The sequence below is a fragment of the Oncorhynchus keta genome, chromosome 24, assembly GCF_023373465.1.
Source record: "Oncorhynchus keta strain PuntledgeMale-10-30-2019 chromosome 24, Oket_V2, whole genome shotgun sequence".
Taxonomy (NCBI): Eukaryota; Metazoa; Chordata; class Actinopteri; order Salmoniformes; family Salmonidae; genus Oncorhynchus; species Oncorhynchus keta.
Genome location: NC_068444.1, coordinates 22,083,666 through 22,102,907, shown reverse-complemented (window position 1 = coordinate 22,102,907; position 19,242 = coordinate 22,083,666). Strand labels below are relative to the sequence as shown.

General features: G+C 43.8%; 1 protein-coding gene and 1 long non-coding RNA gene across 3 annotated transcripts in view; both read right to left on the bottom strand.

Annotated features, from left to right (window-relative positions):
* Window positions 1-1,847: 1,847 nt before the first annotated feature.
* On the bottom strand, window positions 1,848-2,285 carry LOC127911419 (uncharacterized). Its single transcript, XR_008078374.1, has 3 exons — window positions 2,231-2,285; window positions 2,139-2,184; window positions 1,848-2,046 (listed from the first exon to the last, which is right to left on the bottom strand). It is a non-coding gene; the product is annotated as an uncharacterized LOC127911419 (long non-coding RNA).
* Window positions 2,286-5,238: 2,953 nt separating this feature from the next.
* The window catches only part of LOC118357701 (fibulin-7), a 103,336-nt gene continuing 89,332 nt past the window's right edge, over window positions 5,239-19,242 (bottom strand). For both annotated transcript variants that reach the window (XM_052477969.1, XM_052477970.1), the window contains exons 7-8: window positions 7,393-7,531; window positions 5,239-6,593 (exon numbers count right to left, since the gene is read on the bottom strand). In XM_052477969.1, coding sequence (XP_052333929.1) covers window positions 6,221-6,593; window positions 7,393-7,531 — 512 coding nt within the window. In that variant the 3' untranslated portion in view covers window positions 5,239-6,220. The remainder of the gene's footprint in view (window positions 6,594-7,392; window positions 7,532-19,242) is intronic.

Sequence of the window (19,242 nt, the reverse complement as noted above, 5' to 3'; positions counted from 1 at the left end):
TGTGGTTTAGTTATGTAGCCCAGTTATGTAGTCTAGTGTAGTGGTTTAGTTATGTAGCCCAGTTATGTAGTCTAGTGCAGTGGTTTAGTTATGTAGCCCAGTTATGTAGTCTAGTGCAGGGGTTTAGTTATGTAGCCCAGTTATGTAGTCTAGTGTAGTGGTTTAGTTATGTAGCCCAGTTATGTAGTCTAGTGCAGTGGTTTAGTTATGTAGCCCAATTATGTAGTCTAGTGTAGTGGTTTAGTTATGTAGTCTAGTGTAGTGGTTTAGTTATGTAGTCTAGTGCAGTGGTTTAGTTATGTAGCCCAGTTATGTAGTCTAGTGTAGTGGTTTAGTTATGTAGTCTAGTGTAGTGGTTTAGTTATGTAGTCTAGTGCAGTGGTTTAGTTATGTAGCCCAGTTATGTAGTCTAGTGTAGTGGTTTAGTTATGTAGCCCAGTTATGTAGTCTAGTGCAGTGGTTTAGTTATGTAGTCTAGTGCAGTGGTTTAGTTATGTAGCCCAGTTATGTAGTCTAGTGTAGTGGTTTAGTTATGTAGCCCAGTTATGTAGTCTAGTGTAGTGGTTTAGTTATGTAGCCCAGTTATGTAGTCTAGTGCAGTGGTTTAGTTATGTAGCTCAGTTATGTAGTCTAGTGTAGTGGTTTAGTTATGTAGCCCAGTTATGTAGTCTAGTGCAGTGGTTTAGTTATGTAGTCTAGTGCAGTGGTTTAGTTATGTAGCCCAGTTATGTAGTCTAGTGTTGTGGTTTAGTTATGTAGCCCAGTTATGTAGTCTAGTGTAGTGGTTTAGTTATGTAGCCCAGTTATGTAGTCTAGTGCAGTGGTTTAGTTATGTAGCCCAGTTATGTAGTCTAGTGCAGTGGTTTAGTTATGTAGCCCAATTATGTAGTCTAGTGCAGTGGTTTAGTTATGTAGTCTAGTGTAGTGGTTTAGTTATGTAGCCCAATTATGTAGTCTAGTGCAGTGGTTTAGTTATGTAGCCCAGTTATGTAGTCTAGTGCAGTGGTTTAGTTATGTAGCCCAGCCCAGTCAGTACTTAGCTTGGCTGACACGACACACTTCACTCACAGCACAGGGAGAAATGTGAACACAAAGGAGGCTATTTGTTAATGCAATATTCACTCAGAAATAGTGACGTGTTTGTTTGGTTCTCTCAAATGCGATTTTTTCCTCTGGGGTTGAGAACTCTCAATGTTTGGATTTGAAAATCCAAGCGTTGTAATGGAAGGGGGTGGCGCTCGGGGGCTGTGTGTGGCTGTGCATGTGGGTGTTTGAGTGAGAAAGACACAGAGTCAACCAGTAAAAGTACATTATCGATGCATTGTGCCGACAACATCAAAGAGCTATTCCAAGCTCTGAAGTCAGGAGGAGAGTTAGGTGTTACCCAGACTAGTCAGCACTCTCCTCTCCAACTGTCTCCAGCAATATCCCCATGCTCTGAACTTTAACAAAACATGTGTGCATCATCAAACAGTCCAAGCAAACAGCTTCAAACGAGGACAGCAAGCTGAGAGCAGGAGGCATGGTACTAATAATTATAAAAGGAAGTCTTGAGTTGGCCATTAAAGAGCATTGTCATTTTGAGTCAGGGGTGTAGTGCGTATATGAATATGGCATGTTTATCTCTTTTCTCTCTCCCCCACCCTTCCATCCCTCCACCCTGGAAGCTTGCGCTTCTTTTGATCTTCTTTATTGCAATTGAATCCCTGGGACGGGTGGAGATGGGAGTGGAGGAGTGGTGAAAGACAGAGTAAGAAAGACAAGAGAGAAGGGACATGTGGTGAACATTACGCCCCCCTCTTTCAGACAAATATATAATTGAAAAACACATTGAGGTATATCTTTCATTTCCTGATGGCTATTTCTCCAGTCAAAATGAAAGCTCTGACCTGACATTCCTTTGGTTCTAATACTAATCAACAGTCCAGTATGTACAGGCTTTGACCTGCATTCTGGTCTGTACTGCCAATGGACTTTCCTGTTAAACATTTGTTTTCTCTTTCTGATCAATTCTATTTTAAACCTAAACATTGCTGATCACTTGACCTTCCTCACTGTATTTTGGGATAGGGACATGGGCTGATCACTTGACCTTCCTCACTGTATTTTGGGATAGGGACATGTGCTGATCACTTGACCTTCCTCACTGTATTTTGGGATAGGGACATGTGCTGATCACTTGACCTTCCTCACTGTATTTTGGGATAGGGACATGGGCTGATCACTTGACCTTCCTCACTGTATTTTGGGATAGGGACATGTGCTGATCACTTGACCTTCCTCACTGTATTTTGGGATAGGGACATGGGCTGATCACTTGACCTTCCTCACTGTATTTTGGGATAGGGACATGGGCTGATCACTTGACCTTCCTCACTGTATTTTGGGATAGGGACATGTGCTGATCACTTGACCTTCCTCACTGTATACTGTATTTTGGGATAGGGACATGTGCTGATCACTTGACCTTCCTCACTGTATTTTGGGATAGGGACATGGGCTGATCACTTGACCTTCCTCACTGTATTTTGGGATAGGGACATGTGCTGATCACTTGACCTTCCTCACTGTATTTTGGGATAGGGACATGGGCTGATCACTTGACCTTCCTCACTGTATTTTGGGATAGGGACATGTGCTGATCACTTGACCTTCCTCACTGTATTTTGGGATAGGGACATGGGCTGATCACTTGACCTTCCTCACTGTATTTTGGGATAGGGACATGTGCTGATCACTTGACCTTCCTCACTGTATACTGTATTTTGGGATAGGGACATGGGCTGATCACTTGACCTTCCTCACTGTATTTTGGGATAGGGACATGGGCTGATCACTTGACCTTCCTCACTGTATTTTGGGATAGGGACATGGGCTGATCACTTGACCTTCCTCATTGTATACTGTATTTTGGGATAGGGACATGGGCTGATCACTTGATCTTCCTCACTGTATTTTGGGATAGGGACATGGGCTGATCACTTGACCTTCCTCACTGTATTTTGGGATAGGGACATGGGCTGATCACTTGACCTTCCTCACTGTATTTTGGGATAGGGACATGGGCTGATCACTTGATCTTCCTCACTGTATTTTGGGATAGGGACATGGGCTGATCACTTGACCTTCCTCACTGTATACTGTATTTTGGGATAGGGACATGGGCTGATCACTTGACCTTCCTCATTGTATACTGTATTTTGGGATAGGGACATGGGCTGATCACTTGACCTTCCTCACTGTATTTTGGGATAGGGACATGGGCTGATCACTTGACCTTCCTCACTGTATACTGTATTTTGGGATAGGGACATGGGCTGATCACTTGACCTTCCTCACTGTATACTGTATTTTGGGATAGGGACATGGGCTGATCACTTGACCTTCCTCATTGTATACTGTATTTTGGGATAGGGACATGGGCTGATCACTTGACCTTCCTCACTGTATACTGTATTTTGGGATAGGGACATGGGCTGATCACTTGACCTTCCTCACTGTATACTGTATTTTGGGATAGGGACATGGGCTGATCACTTGACCTTCCTCATTGTATACTGTATTTTGGGATAGGGACATGGGCTGATCACTTGACCTTCCTCACTGTATACTGTATTTTGGGATAGGGACATGGGCTGATCACTTGATCTTCCTCACTGTATTTTGGGATAGGGACATGGGCTGATCACTTGACCTTCCTCATTGTATACTGTATTTTGGGATAGGGACATGGGCTGATCACTTGACCTTCCTCATTGTATACTGTATTTTGGGATAGGGACATGGGCTGATCACTTGACCTTCCTCATTGTATACTGTATTTTGGGATAGGGACATGGGCTGATCACTTGACCTTCCTCATTGTATACTGTATTTTGGGATAGGGACATGGGCTGATCACTTGACCTTCCTCATTGTATACTGTATTTTGGGATAGGGACATGGGCTGATCACTTGACCTTCCTCATTGTATACTGTATTTTGGGATAGGGACATGGGCTGATCACTTGACCTTCCTCATTGTATACTGTATTTTGGGATAGGGACATGGGCTGATCACTTGACCTTCCTCATTGTATACTGTATTTTGGGATAGGGACATGGGCTGATCACTTGACCTTCCTCATTGTATACTGTATTTTGGGATAGGGACATGGGCTGATCACTTGACCTTCCTCATTGTATACTGTATTTTGGGATAGGGACATGGGCTGATCACTTGACCTTCCTCATTGTATACTGTATTTTGGGATAGGGACATGGGCTGATCACTTGACCTTCCTCATTGTATACTGTATTTTGGGATAGGGACATGGGCTGATCACTTGACCTTCCTCATTGTATACTGTATTTTGGGATAGGGACATGGGCTGATCACTTGACCTTCCTCATTGTATACTGTATTTTGGGATAGGGACATGGGCTGATCACTTGACCTTCCTCATTGTATACTGTATTTTGGGATAGGGACATGGGCTGATCACTTGACCTTCCTCATTGTATACTGTATTTTGGGATAGGGACATGGGCTGATCACTTGACCTTCCTCATTGTATACTGTATTTTGGGATAGGGACATGGGCTGATCACTTGACCTTCCTCACTGTATACTGTATTTTGGGATAGGGACATGGGCTGATCACTTGACCTTCCTCATTGTATACTGTATTTTGGGATAGGGACATGGGCTGATCACTTGACCTTCCTCATTGTATACTGTATTTTGGGATAGGGACATGGGCTGATCACTTGACCTTCCTCATTGTATACTGTATTTTGGGATAGGGACATGGGCTGATCACTTGACCTTCCTCATTGTATACTGTATTTTGGGATAGGGACATGGGCTGATCACTTGACCTTCCTCACTGTATACTGTATTTTGGGATAGGGACATGGGCTGATCACTTGACCTTCCTCACTGTATACTGTATTTTGGGATAGGGACATGGGCTGATCACTTGACCTTCCTCATTGTATACTGTATTTTGGGATAGGGACATGGGCTGATCACTTGACCTTCCTCACTGTATACTGTATTTTGGGATAGGGACATGGGCTGATCACTTGACCTTCCTCATTGTATACTGTATTTTGGGATAGGGACATGGGCTGATCACTTGACCTTCCTCATTGTATACTGTATTTTGGGATAGGGACATGGGCTGATCACTTGACCTTCCTCATTGTATACTGTATTTTGGGATAGGGACATGGGGTGCAAATCAGATCAAACTATTATTGTAGGACTCTTTATTTCCTGTATGGAGAAATAGTTATGTGCAATAATAATGACTTATTAAAACATTAGATGGCTGATATATTGTACACTGCATTGGCAGGGCTGCCAAATCACTGTAGTTACCATGTATTAATTACATCATATCTTAATTACATACTGAATATGAGCATAGTGGAAATATGTCCAAGTACAATATTACGGTTTCTATTGTAAAAAATAATAATAATAATGGGGGAAAAAAACACTCTTAGTTGTTCTAAGTGTTTAGGTCCTATAATCACGAAGCAAGTCAGTAAAAAACAGGTGTAAATGATACAAATTGTAAAAGCACACTGCATTGAATCACTGAGTATGTAACAATAAACAACAGCAACAAAATATTCAGATAAATCAGAGCCATGTTATACAGGGTGTGCATCCCAAATGGCACCCCATTCCCTACATAGTGCACAAATAAGTTGTGCACTTAATATGGAATAGGGTGCCAATTTGGACGCAGAGATGGGTTCATGTCTCTTAAAGGACTACTCTGTGATATTTACAGCCGTTTTTGATCATCAGCTTTTTAAATGAAAATTAAGTGGAGTAAATGAAGGAGTGGGCCTTTAAACAGATCTAGCCAATGGCATTCCACATACATGAGCGCCGCCTCCAGTCACTAAGGCAACCCCAGGGGCCAACTCCTGAGCGAATGAAAGAAAAATAATATTACCATTCCATTACCACTTTGTCAGTTTTTTTCACAAATGTTTACCCTCTCACATTCATTAACTCACTCACTCACTCAACCATTCATTCATTTCAGCTACATCCTCACGGATATACTTTATAGTCAATGTCAGTCCAAACAATTCTGTGTCTGTCCCTCTCATTTTCATTTAACTTCTCCCTCTGTCCTTCTCACTTCCTCATCCCTCTGTCCATTGCTTTTTTCTCTCCTCCTTACTTCTGTCCCTCTCACTCCTCTGTCCATCCTCCTCAGAAGTCATACGCTGACACAAGAACATGCACCTTCGCCACATGCTTAGCCTGGAAGGTGCGCTCACTATACTCGGACATATCCACATCAACGCTGATATCCTGCGGTCCTCGTAACCCCTGAACCAGGATCAGTTCACCCGTCTGGCGGTCCGACCTTTGCATCACGAACATCCCGCGGCTGTTGCCCCCGACGATGCCGAATCGCAGGCTGTCGGGGCCGGGGCGGCCAGGGGCGGCGGCAGTCGCCATGCGGAACAGGGTAGCCGGGGTCTGGAGGTTGGAGGGGAGGGAGAGGTAGTGGAAGGAGACCGTCTTAGGAGCTAGGTGACAGGAACGACTCTCCATAGGGCAGGGGTTCCTCTCACACTGACTGTGTGGGAGAAGAGAGGAGATGTTGATGTAATTTTGAGAGCGATAGGCTCTAGTGACATGAACATACACGTGTACACAGCACACAGAATCAAACAAACACAATCTGGTACCATCATTTACAAACAGAGAACAATTCATTCCTTTCCCCGTCAGTACTCAGTCAAGCATCCCTGGTCAAAGTGTTTGAAATAAGACCAAATGTTTCAGTCCTGATTCATCTTGTATGAAGGAACTGTATTGTTTTGAGATTTTTTTACTAACAATCTTTGTTTAAATCGTACTGGTCTGGTTTTTATGAGCATTCCTATGAGACACACGCCTTCCAGTGACTGTGTTTCCCTAAAACATAGCAATTGAATAAGTATGCAGAAGATACACTGTATATCTGGCTATCCCTCTAGATTGGAAACGTAATACTTTGCTAAACTAAAATGTTTCTTCTATTGGCTGCAGAGTGGACAATATTATCAATGGAAATTAGAAGAAAGCTGTCTGTCTCTTGAGAGTAGTGGATCTATCACGGGATTAAGAATAACACACACACACACACACACACACACACACACACACACACACACACACACACACACACACACACACACACACACACACACACACACACACACACACACACACACACACACACACACACACACACACTGTATCCACCGCCACCTCCCTCTGAATTGGTGGAATGCCTACAGTTGGAATACTGGTGGTCTGACCAATTATTCTACTGCTGGGGGAGGAATAATACACACACAAACACCAGGGAGTGTCTATCTGTATCTACTTACAAGGGAGACGTCTTGACGTAGCTGATGTTGCCGTGTGATCGGGGACACTCCGGGTTCACACACTGGAACCCTCCTCCAGTGTTGATACATGTTGTTCCTCTACTGCAGTTGTGCTGTTGGGTCAGACACTCATCCACATCTGGAGGACAACATGAGAGAGGGATGAAAGAGAGGGCAAGAGAGGAGAGAGGGAGGTGGAAGAGAGAGGGAGGGGAAGGAGAGAGAGAGAAAGAGGGCAAGAGAGAGGAAGAAGAGAGCAAGGGGGAGTGAGAGAGAGAAAGAGAGAGGGGGGTTGGGACAGAGAGGAAGAAATGGAGAATAAATTAAATAGAGAAATAAAGATTGACATGTCCAGCATCTGACCCGCCCGACTGGCATCCTGCTTCGTGGTTAGTGTCGTCTGTGCTGGCGGGCAGGAGGGCTAGACTAGAGGACTGACTGTTTATTTGGTTGTTCAGTTTAGTCTCCCCAAAACGACTCGTCTCACGTCCTGGATCAAGACATTCCTTATGGTCTGTTCTGCTGGGAACTAGTGAGGTCATCTGCTCTTCCACTGGCCAGCAGAGAGCTACAGGGGAGTTGATGAAACTGGACTGGGGAGTAGAGACTATGGTCAGGCAAAAGACTGGACACATCCACAGAAATACATACAGCCACCAGCCTCCACCAGCCTCCTCTTTCTCTCTCTCTCTCTCTCTCTCTCTCAAAGGGCCTCCATCCATAGCTAAGCTAACACACTGCAGAGCAATACCTCCCTTCACCACCATTGCCCTTCCTCTCCAAAGATCTCTGAAGCTAAAAAAACCATGAAGATGTTTGTTTATCCCTTCTCTTCATCCCTCCATTCCCTCGCCTCTCTCCTCCATTCTCTCATTCCACCTTTATTAATCCTCCATAGCTAAATCATGTTTGTTTATTCATCCCTCCCTTCTCTTTGTCCATCTCCCCCCCCATTCCCTAATTTCACCTTTATTAATGTACTGCAAAGCCCCACAACCCCACCAGCCCCATTATTCAGAGCCAGGATCCAGGCTGTGTCTAGCTGGGTCACTCCTACAATGCACTGCCTTTTCTGTTGCCAGGAAATATTGTGTAAAATGTAGATCCCAAAAGGCTTTAAATATAAGGTCACGTGTCCTTTACCTTAAAAACAGAAAAATATGGATCTTGAAAAGGAATTTTATGCATTTTTAACACTTTTGTCAGCGGATGTAGGTGTTTTACCATGTTTTACCGTGTTATTAATCAACTTCTACAAGAAATACAACCCATAAAATATTAAAATATATTTCAAATCTTCCGTCATTATTTTATAGTCTCAGTTAAAATATTTTTCATCAAAACGTTTTTTTCATTATTGTATTTTTTTATTATTGTCTTTTTTATTATTGTATTTAATATTTTCTGTGTCCCTGATATCACTTCCCACCCTGTTAGTTTGTAGTAATTATCACAGAACCTTCCCACAATGACATCACTTTCAGAAAGTGCCATCATTTTTTGGTTGGAATATCAATGGTGCAAAGCTAAACAAACGGTTTGATCTATTTTCATGATGCTTGTCTGTTTGTCTCACTCATACATTTCCAGCCTGTTAGCGTAAATTATAGAGAAAATGTGTCACATTTCAACATGTAAAAATACATTTAGAAGTTAAAATCATCTTCAAGTGCTTACCATTATGCTAGCTTAAAGTAAAGATTCACCCATATTATATTGCTTTTGTGTATCTCTGCGCAATGTTCTATCGATTCCCTGTGTAATTTCATGTTTCAATGTGTATCTGAGATATTGCTGTTCAAGCATTGCGATAAAGCCATTCTCACTACTCTAAGTTAGGAATAAGACATTTAGATCGCAAAAACGTATATCATAAATGTCAGTACTGGCCGATGTCATAACGTAGGATGTTGTCTTCTCTCAAATGAGCCATTGATCATATTTTTTGCGATATTCCTACCTTGAGAAATGTGTAATTTAACAGAGGGTCTGCTTCTTCAGTCCAGGGTGAGGCACATCGATCTGCAGGTTGAACATGGTGAGCTTGTAGACTCTTCATTTGATAGTGCAGTTTGTTTAGGCGATTTTACAGCTAACTAGCTACTTAACGTGCTGATATTGACTTTGGTATTATTGTGTGTAGCTAGGTTTGCAAGCCAGTCAGCCCATAGAGAAAGCATTGCATTGTGGGTTTTGTAGTCGACTTGAGCTGCAATAGATTTCGACAACAATTTTCACATTTTATTGAACCAGGCATGTCAGTTAAGAACAAATTCGTATTTATAATGCCGGCCAAACCCGGACGACGCTGGGCCGATTGTGCGCCACCCTATGGGACTCCCAATCACAGCCGGTTGTGATACTGCCTGGAATCGAACCAGGGTCTGTCGTGTCACCTCTAGCACTGAGATGCAGTACCTCAGATTGCTGCGCCACTCGCCACTTGCTACCAACTTTACTATAACGACAAAATGAAACATTTGTTGACAAAAAATATTGTACATTACAGGAATGAGTGGTTTTGGGTGGATTGTTCCTTTAATCTCAATCACCCACAGAAATATGTCTAATTCAGGCTCCAAATTTCCACCCTGTTAGGACTATGCAATGACTGTATGGAGATTTAAGTGCCTGAGCTTGACCAATATGTTTTTCTGAAAGTCCTTTTTCTGATGGAATACGAAACAAATGAAAAATATATAGGCTACTTTATTCCCTAAAAGTTATGTGGTCCAAAAGGCTGGTATAGTCCTGACGGTATAGATGGTATGAAAGACACAGCCATCAAATCCTTGCTTCCTCTATTACTCCATAATAGTTTACTCAATTCCTCTCAAAGCACAAGGAAGCAAGGACACAAGGATTTGACAGCTAACGTTTCCAGCCCCAGCCCCAGTCTGGCCCTCCCTGCCTGAAGCTTTGTAGTTATAAGCCCAGCTCTGCAGCTCCATGCATAGTGCCACAGCCAAAACACATGGAAATGAATGGGCCATTGTCCTCCATCCCCTCCGACTAGAAGTCTTCCCCGGTTCAAAACGCTGGATCCGTTCCGAAATGGATCCGTGGCTTTCCCACCCGACCGATATATATTTTTTTAAATGGAGACCAGTTCTGAACTAAACCAAGGACAGTCACACCCATTCCGAAAAGCACAGTGGAAAACAGACCCAAACTGTTTAGGATTCGACTGACGCATTCAAATCCTGAGATAAAGAGAGAGAAAGACACCTCCAACTCGGCGCTGCCAGCGCCATCAATAAGCAAGCGATATTGGCCAAATGATCCACAGTTATTTGTCCTTAAAAACTGCCTATAAAAAACTGCTTATACAAATAAACAATTGGCTGTATTTCGATAGTAGTCTTTTGTTTTATTGGTTTTTACTTTCCTAAAACAATAGTTGTCTACCTCACGGTTAAGCTGTTGGAGATTTGAGCGACATGCACGCATAAGGCCTAAGCGTCCACTGTATAGTATTAATATAAAAAATATATATATTAAAGGAGACAAACTTAGGCCTAGAGAGACGGAGAGGATGATATAGAGATATTCCGGCGCCATGTTCCGGACATCGACATGGATTTATTATTAGTTTTCAGATAGGCTAGTACTGCTATACAGATATAGGTGTACAGAAGGACACTAATTCGTGAATTTTCGTTCAGAATATATTTGATATTGGTAGGCCTAAAACATTCTTCCTCTCCTCAAGATTTTAGATTAGATTCATTAGAATCCCCGTTAGCCGAAGGTAATTGTGACAGGGAGTCTTATTGAGGTCCGAAACATAACGAAGGTAATGGTGACAGGGAGTCTTATTGGGGTCCGAAACATAACGAAGGTAATGGTGACAGGGAGTCTTATTGGGGTCCGGAAGGTAATGGTGACAGGGAGTCTTATTGGGGTCAAACATAACGAAGGTAATGGTGACAGGGAGTCTTATTGGGGTCCGAAACATAACGAAGGTAATGGTGACAGGGAGTCTTATTGGGGTCCGAATGGTAATGGTGACAGGGAGTCTTATTGGGTTCCGAAACATAACGAAGGCAATGGTGACAGGGAGTTTTATTGGGGTCCGAAACATAACAAAGGTAATGGTGACAGGGAGTCTTATTGGGGTCCGAAACATAACGAAGGTAATGGTGACAGGGAGTCTTATTGGGGTCTGAAACATAACGAAGGCAATGGTGACAGGGAGTCTTATTGGGGTCTGAAACATAATGAAGGCAATGGTGACAGGGAGTCTTATTGGGGTCTGAAACATAACGAAGGTAATGGTGACAGGGAGTCTTATTGGGGTCTGAAACATAACGAAGGCAATGGTGACAGGGAGTCTTATTGGGGTCTGAAACATAACGAAGGCAATGGTGACAGGGAGTCTTATTGGGGTCTGAAACATAACGAAGGCAATGGTGACAGGGAGTCTTATTGGGGTGAAACATAACGAAAATGGTGACAGGGAGTCTTATTGGGGTCTGAAACATAATGAAGGTAATGGTGACAGGGAGTCTTATTGGGGTGAAACATAACGAAGGCAATGGTGACAGGGAGTCTTATTGGGGTCTGAAACATAACGAAGGTAATGGTGACAGGGAGTCTTATTGGGGTCAAAACATAACGAAGGTAATGGTGACAGGGAGTCTTATTGGGGTGAAACATAACGAAACAGGGAGTCTTATTGGGGTCTGAAACATAACGAAGGCAATGGTGACAGGGAGTCTTATTGGGGTTCGAAACATAACGAAGGTAATGGTGACAGGGAGTCTTATTGGGGTCAGAAACATAACGAAGGTAATGGTGACAGGGAGTCTTATTGGGGTTCGAAACATAACGAAGGTAATGGTGACAAGGAGTCTTATTGGGGTGAAACATAATGAAGGCAATGGTGACAGGGAGTCTTATTGGGGTCTGAAACATAATGAAGGCAATGGTGACAGAGAGTCTTATTGGGGTCTGAAACATAACGAAGGCAATGGTGACAGGGAGTCTTATTGGGGTCCGAAACATAACGAAGGTAATGGTGACAGGGAGTCTTATTGGGGTCTGAAACATAACGAAGGTAATGGTGACAGGGAGTCTTATTGGGTTCCGAAACATAACGAAGGCAATGGTGACAGGGAGTTTTATTGGGGTCCGAAACATAACGAAGGTAATGGTGACAGGGAGTATTATTGGGGTCTGAAACATAACGAAGGTAATGGTGACAGGGACTCTTATTGGGGTCCGAAACATAACGAAGGTAATGGTGACAGGGAGTCTTATTGGGGTCCGAAACATAACGAAGGTAATGGTGACAGGGAGTCTTATTGGGGTCTGAAACATAACGAAGGCAATGGTGACAGGGAGTCTTATTGGGGTCTGAAACATAATGAAGGCAATGGTGACAGGGAGTCTTATTGGGGTCCGAAACATAACGAAGGTAATGGTGACAGGGAGTCTTATTGGGTTCGAAACATAACGAAGGCAATGGTGACAGGGAGTCTTATTGGGGTCCGAAACATAACGAAGGCAATGGTGACAGGGAGTCTTATTGGGGTTCAAACATAACGAAGGTAATGGTGACAGGGAGTCTTATTGGGGTCAGAAACATAACGAAGGCAATGGTGACAGGGAGTCTTATTGGGGTCTGAAACATAAGGAAGGCAATGGTGACAGGGAGTCTTATTGGGGTCTGAAACATAAAGAAGGTAGGTGACAGGGAGTCTTATTGGGGTCCGAAACATAACGAAGGTAATGGTGACAGGGAGTCTTATTGGGGTCCGAAACATAACGAAGGTAATGGTGACAGGGAGTCTTATTGGGTTCCGAAACATAACGAAGGCAATGGTGACAGGGAGTTTTATTGGGGTTCGAAACATAACGAAGGTAATGGTGACAGGGAGTCTTATTGGGGTCCGAAACATAACGAAGGTAATGGTGACAGGGAGTCTTATTGGGGTCTGAAACATAACGAAGGTAATGGTGACAGGGAGTCTTATTGGGGTCTGAAACATAACGAAGGCAATGGTGACAGGGAGTCTTATTGGGGTCTGAACCATAACGAAGGCAATGGTGACAGGGAGTCTTATTTGGGTCCGAAACATAACGAAGGCAATGGTGACAGGGAGTCTTATTGGGGTGAAACATAACAAAGGGTATGGTGACAGGGAGTCTTATTGGGGTCTGAAACATAACGAAGGTAATGGTGACAGGGAGTCTTATTGGGGTCCGAAACATAACGATGGTAATGGTGACAGGGAGTCTTATTGGGGTCTGAAACATAACGAAGGCAATGGTGACAGGGAGTCTTATTGGGGTCTGAAACATAATGAAGGTAATGGTGACAGGGAGTCTTATTGGGGTTCGAAACATAATGAAGGCAATGGTGACAAGGAGTCTTATTGGGGGTGAAACATAACGAAGGTAATGGTGACAGGGAGTCTTATTGGGGTCCGAAACATAACAAAGGTAATGGTGACAGGGAGTCTTATTGGGGTCTGAAACATAATGAAGACACTGGTGACAGGGAGTCTTATTGGGGTGAAACATAACGAAGGGTATGGTGACAGGGAGTCTTATTGGGGTCCGAAACATAACGAAGGTAATGGTGACAGGGAGTCTTATTGGGGTCCGAAACATAACGAAGGTAATGGTGACAGGGAGTCTTATTGGGGTCCGAAACATAACTAAGGTAATGGTGACAGGGAGTCTTATTGGGTTCCGAAACATAACGAAGGCAATGGTGACAGGGAGTTTTATTGGGGTCCGAAACATAACGAAGGTAATGGTGACAGGGAGTCTTATTGGGGTCCGAAACATAACGAAGGTAATGGTGACAGGGAGTCTTATTGGGGTCTGAAACATAACGAAGGCAATGGTGACAGGGAGTCTTATTGGGGTCTGAAACATAATGAAGGCAATGGTGACAGGGAGTCTTATTGGGGTCTGAAACATAACGAAGGTAATGGTGACAGGGAGTCTTATTGGGGTCTGAAACATAACGAAGGCAATGGTGACAGGGAGTCTTATTGGGGTCTGAAACATAACGAAGGCAATGGTGACAGGGAGTCTTATTGGGGTCTGAAACATAATGAAGGCAATGGTGACAGGGAGTCTTATTGGGGTGAAACATAACGAAGGCAATGGTGACAGGGAGTCTTATTGGGGTCAGAAACATAACGAAGGTAATGGTGACAGGGAGTCTTATTGGGGTGAAACATAACGAAGGTAATGGTGACAGGGAGTCTTATTGGGGTCTGAAACATAACGAAGGTAATGGTGACAGGGAGTCTTATTGGGGTCAGAAACATAACGAAGGTAATGGTGACAGGGAGTCTTATTGGGGTGAAACATAACGAAGGTAATGGTGACAGGGAGTCTTATTGGGGTCTGAAACATAACGAAGGCAATGGTGACAGGGAGTCTTATTGGGGTTCGAAACATAACGAAGGTAATGGTGACAGGGAGTCTTATTGGGGTCAGAAACATAACGAAGGTAATGGTGACAGGGAGTCTTATTGGGGTTCGAAACATAACGAAGGTAATGGTGACAGGGAGTCTTATTGGGGTGAAACATAATGAAGGCAATGGTGACAGGGAGTCTTATTGGGGTCTGAAACATAATGAAGGCAATGGTGACAGAGAGTCTTATTGGGGTCTGAAACATAACGAAGGCAATGGTGACAGGGAGTCTTATTGGGGTCCGAAACATAACGAAGGTAATGGTGACAGGAGTCTTATTGGGGTCTGAAACATAACGAAGGTAATGGTGACAGGGAGTCTTATTGGGTTCAAACATAACGAAGGCAATGGTGACAGGGAGTCTTATTGGGGTCTGAAACATAACGAAGGTAATGGTGACAGGGAGTCTTATTGGGGTCTGAAACATAACGAAGGTAATGGTGACAGGGAGTCTTATTGGGGTCCGAAACATAACGAAGGTAATGGTGACAGGGAGTCTTATTGGGGTCCGAAACATAACGAAGGTAATGGTGACAGGGAGTCTTATTGGGGTCTGAAACATAACGAAGGCAATGGTGACAGGGAGTCTTATTGGGGTCTGAAACATAATGAAGGCAATGGTGACAGGGAGTCTTATTGGGGTTCGAAACATAACGAAGGTAATGGTGACAGGGAGTCTTATTGGGGTCAGAAACATAACGAAGGTAATGGTGACAGGGAGTCTTATTGGGGTCCGAAACATAACGAAGGTAATGGTGACAGGGAGTCTTATTGGGGTCTGAAACATAACGAAGGTAATGGTGACAGGGAGTCTTATTGGGGTCTGAAACATAACGAAGGCAATGGTGACAGGGAGTCTTATTGGGGTCTGAAACATAACAAAGGGTAATGGTGACAGGGAGTCTTATTGGGGTCTGAAACATAACGAAGGCAATGGTGACAGGGAGTCTTATTGGGGTCTGAAACATAACGAAGGTAATGGTGACAGGGAGTCTTATTGGGGTCTGAAACATAACGAAGGTAATGGTGACAGGGAGTCTTATTGGGGTCCGAAACATAACGAAGGTAATGGTGACAGGGAGTCTTATTGGGGTCTGAAACATAACGAAGGCAATGGTGACAGGGAGTCTTATTGGGGTCTGAAACATAACGAAGGTAATGGTGACAGGGAGTCTTATTGGGGTCTGAAACATAACGAAGGTAATGGTGACAGGGAGTCTTATTGGGGTCTGAAACATAACGAAGGCAATGGTGACAGGGAGTCTTATTGGGGTCTGAAACATAATGAAGGCAATGGTGACAGGGAGTCTTATTGGGGTCTGAAACATAACGAAGGCAATGGTGACAGGGAGTCTTATTGGGGTCTGAAACATAACGAAGGCAATGGTGACAGGGAGTCTTATTGGGGTCTGAACCATAATGAAGGCAATGGTGACAGGGAGTCTTATTGGGGTCCGAAACATAACGAAGGCAATGGTGACAGGGAGTCTTATTGGGGTGAAACATAACAAAGGGTATGGTGACAGGGAGTCTTATTGGGGTCTGAAACATAACGAAGGCAATGGTGACAGGGAGTCTTATTGGGGTCTGAAACATAACGAAGGTAATGGTGACAGGGAGTCTTATTGGGGTCTGAAACATAACGAAGGTAATGGTGACAGGGAGTCTTATTGGGGTCTGAAACATAACGAAGGCAATGGTGACAGGGAGTCTTATTGGGGTCTGAAACATAACGAAGGCAATGGTGACAGGGAGTCTTATTGGGGTCTGAAACATAATGAAGGCAATGGTGACAGGGAGTCTTATTGGGGTGAAACATAACGAAGGCAATGGTGACAGGGAGTCTTATTGGGGTCAGAAACATAACGAAGGTAATGGTGACAGGGAGTCTTATTGGGGTCAGAAACATAACGAAGGTAATGGTGACAGGGAGTCTTATTGGGGTCTGAAACATAACGAAGGCAATGGTGACAGGGAGTCTTATTGGGGTCTGAAACATAACGAAGGTAATGGTGACAGGGAGTATTATTGGGGTCTGAAACATAACGAAGGTAATGGTGACAGGGAGTCTTATTGGGGTCTGAAACATAACGAAGGTAATGGTGACAGGGAGTCTTATTGGGGTCTGAAACATAACGAAGGTAATGGTGACAGGGAGTCTTATTGGGGTCAGAAACATAACGAAGGTAATGGTGACAGGGAGTCTTATTGGGGTTTGAAACATAACGAAGGTAATGGTGACAGGGAGTCTTATTGGGGTCTGAAACATAATGAAGGCAATGGTGACAGGGAGTCTTATTGGGGTCTGAAACATAATGAAGGCAATGGTGACAGAGAGTCTTATTGGGGTCTGAAACATAACGAAGGCAATGGTGACAGGGAGTCTTATTGGGGTCCGAAACATAACGAAGGTAATGGTGACAGGGAGTCTTATTGGGGTCTGAAACATAACGAAGGTAATGGTGACAGGGAGTCTTATTGGGGTCTGAAACATAACGAAGGCAATGGTGACAGGGAGTCTTATTGGGGTCTGAAACATAACGAAGGTAATGGTGACAGGGAGTCTTATTGGGGTCTGAAACATAACGAAGGTAATGGTGACAGGGAGTCTTATTGGGGTCTGAAACATAACGAAGGTAATGGTGACAGGGAGTCTTATTGGGGTCTGAAACATAACGAAGGTAATGGTGACAGGGAGTCTTATTGGGGTCTGAAACATAACGAAGGCAATGGTGACAGGGAGTCTTATTGGGGTCTGAAACATAATGAAGGCAATGGTGACAGGGAGTCTTATTGGGGTCTGAAACATAACGAAGGTAATGGTGACAGGGAGTCTTATTGGGGTCTGAAACATAACGAAGGTAATGGTGACAGGGAGTCTTATTGGGGTCTGAAACATAACGAAGGTAATGGTGACAGGGAGTCTTATTGGGGTCTGAAACATAACGAAGGTAATGGTGACAGGGAGTCTTATTGGGGTCTGAAACATAACGAAGGCAATGGTGACAGGGAGTCTTATTGGGGTCTGAAACATAATGAAGGCAATGGTGACAGGGAGTCTTATTGGGGTCCTTATGGGGTTCCCGAAACATAACGAAGGCAATGGTGACAGGGAGTCTTATTGGGGTCTGAAACATAACGAAGGCAATGGTGACAGGGAGTCTTATTGGGGTCTGAACCATAATGAAGGCAATGGTGACAGGGAGTCTTATTGGGGTCCGAAACATAACGAAGGCAATGGTGACAGGGAGTCTTATTGGGGTGAAACATAACAAAGGGTATGGTGACAGGGAGTCTTATTGGGGTCTGAAACATAACGAAGGCAATGGTGACAGGGAGTCTTATTGGGGTCTGAAACATAACGAAGGTAATGGTGACAGGGAGTCTTATTGGGGTCTGAAACATAACGAAGGTAATGGTGACAGGGAGTCTTATTGGGGTCCGAAACATAACGATGGTAATGGTGACAGGGAGTCTTATTGGGGTCTGAAACATAACGAAGGCAATGGTGACAGGGAGTCTTATTGGGGTCTGAAACATAATGAAGGTAATGGTGACAGGGAGTCTTATTGGGGTTCGAAACATAATGAAGGCAATGGTGACAAGGAGTCTTATTGGGGGTGAAACATAACGAAGGTAATGGTGACAGGGAGTCTTATTGGGGTCCGAAACATAACAAAGGTAATGGTGACAGGGAGTCTTATTGGGGTCTGAAACATAATGAAGACACTGGTGACAGGGAGTCTTATTGGGGTGAAACATAACGAAGGGTATGGTGACAGGGAGTCTTATTGGGGTCTGAAACAAAACAAAGGCAATGGTGACAGGGAGTCTTATTGGGGTCCGAAACATATCGAAGGCAATGGAGACAGGGAGTCTTATTGGGGTGAAACATAACAAAGGGTATGGTGACAGGGAGTCTTATTGGGGTCTGAAACATAACGAAGGCAATGGTGACAGGGAGTCTTATTGGGGTCTGAAACATAACGAAGGTAATGGTGACAGGGAGTCTTATTGGGGTCTGAAACATAACGAAGGTAATGGTGACAGGGAGTCTTATTGGGGTCCGAAACATAACGAAGGTAATGGTGACAGGGAGTCTTATTGGGGTCTGAAACATAACGAAGGCAATGGTGACAGGGAGTCTTATTGGGGTCTGAAACATAACGAAGGTAATGGTGACAGGGAGTCTTATTGGGGTCTGAAACATAACGAAGGTAATGGTGACAGGGAGTCTTATTGGGGTCTAATGGTGACAGGGAGTCTTATTGGGGTCTGAAACATAACGAAGGCAATGGTGACAGGGAGTCTTATTGGGGTCTGAAACATAATGAAGGTAATGGTGACAGGGAGTCTTATTGGGGTCTGAAACATAATGAAGGCAATGGTGACAGGAGTCTTATTGGGGTC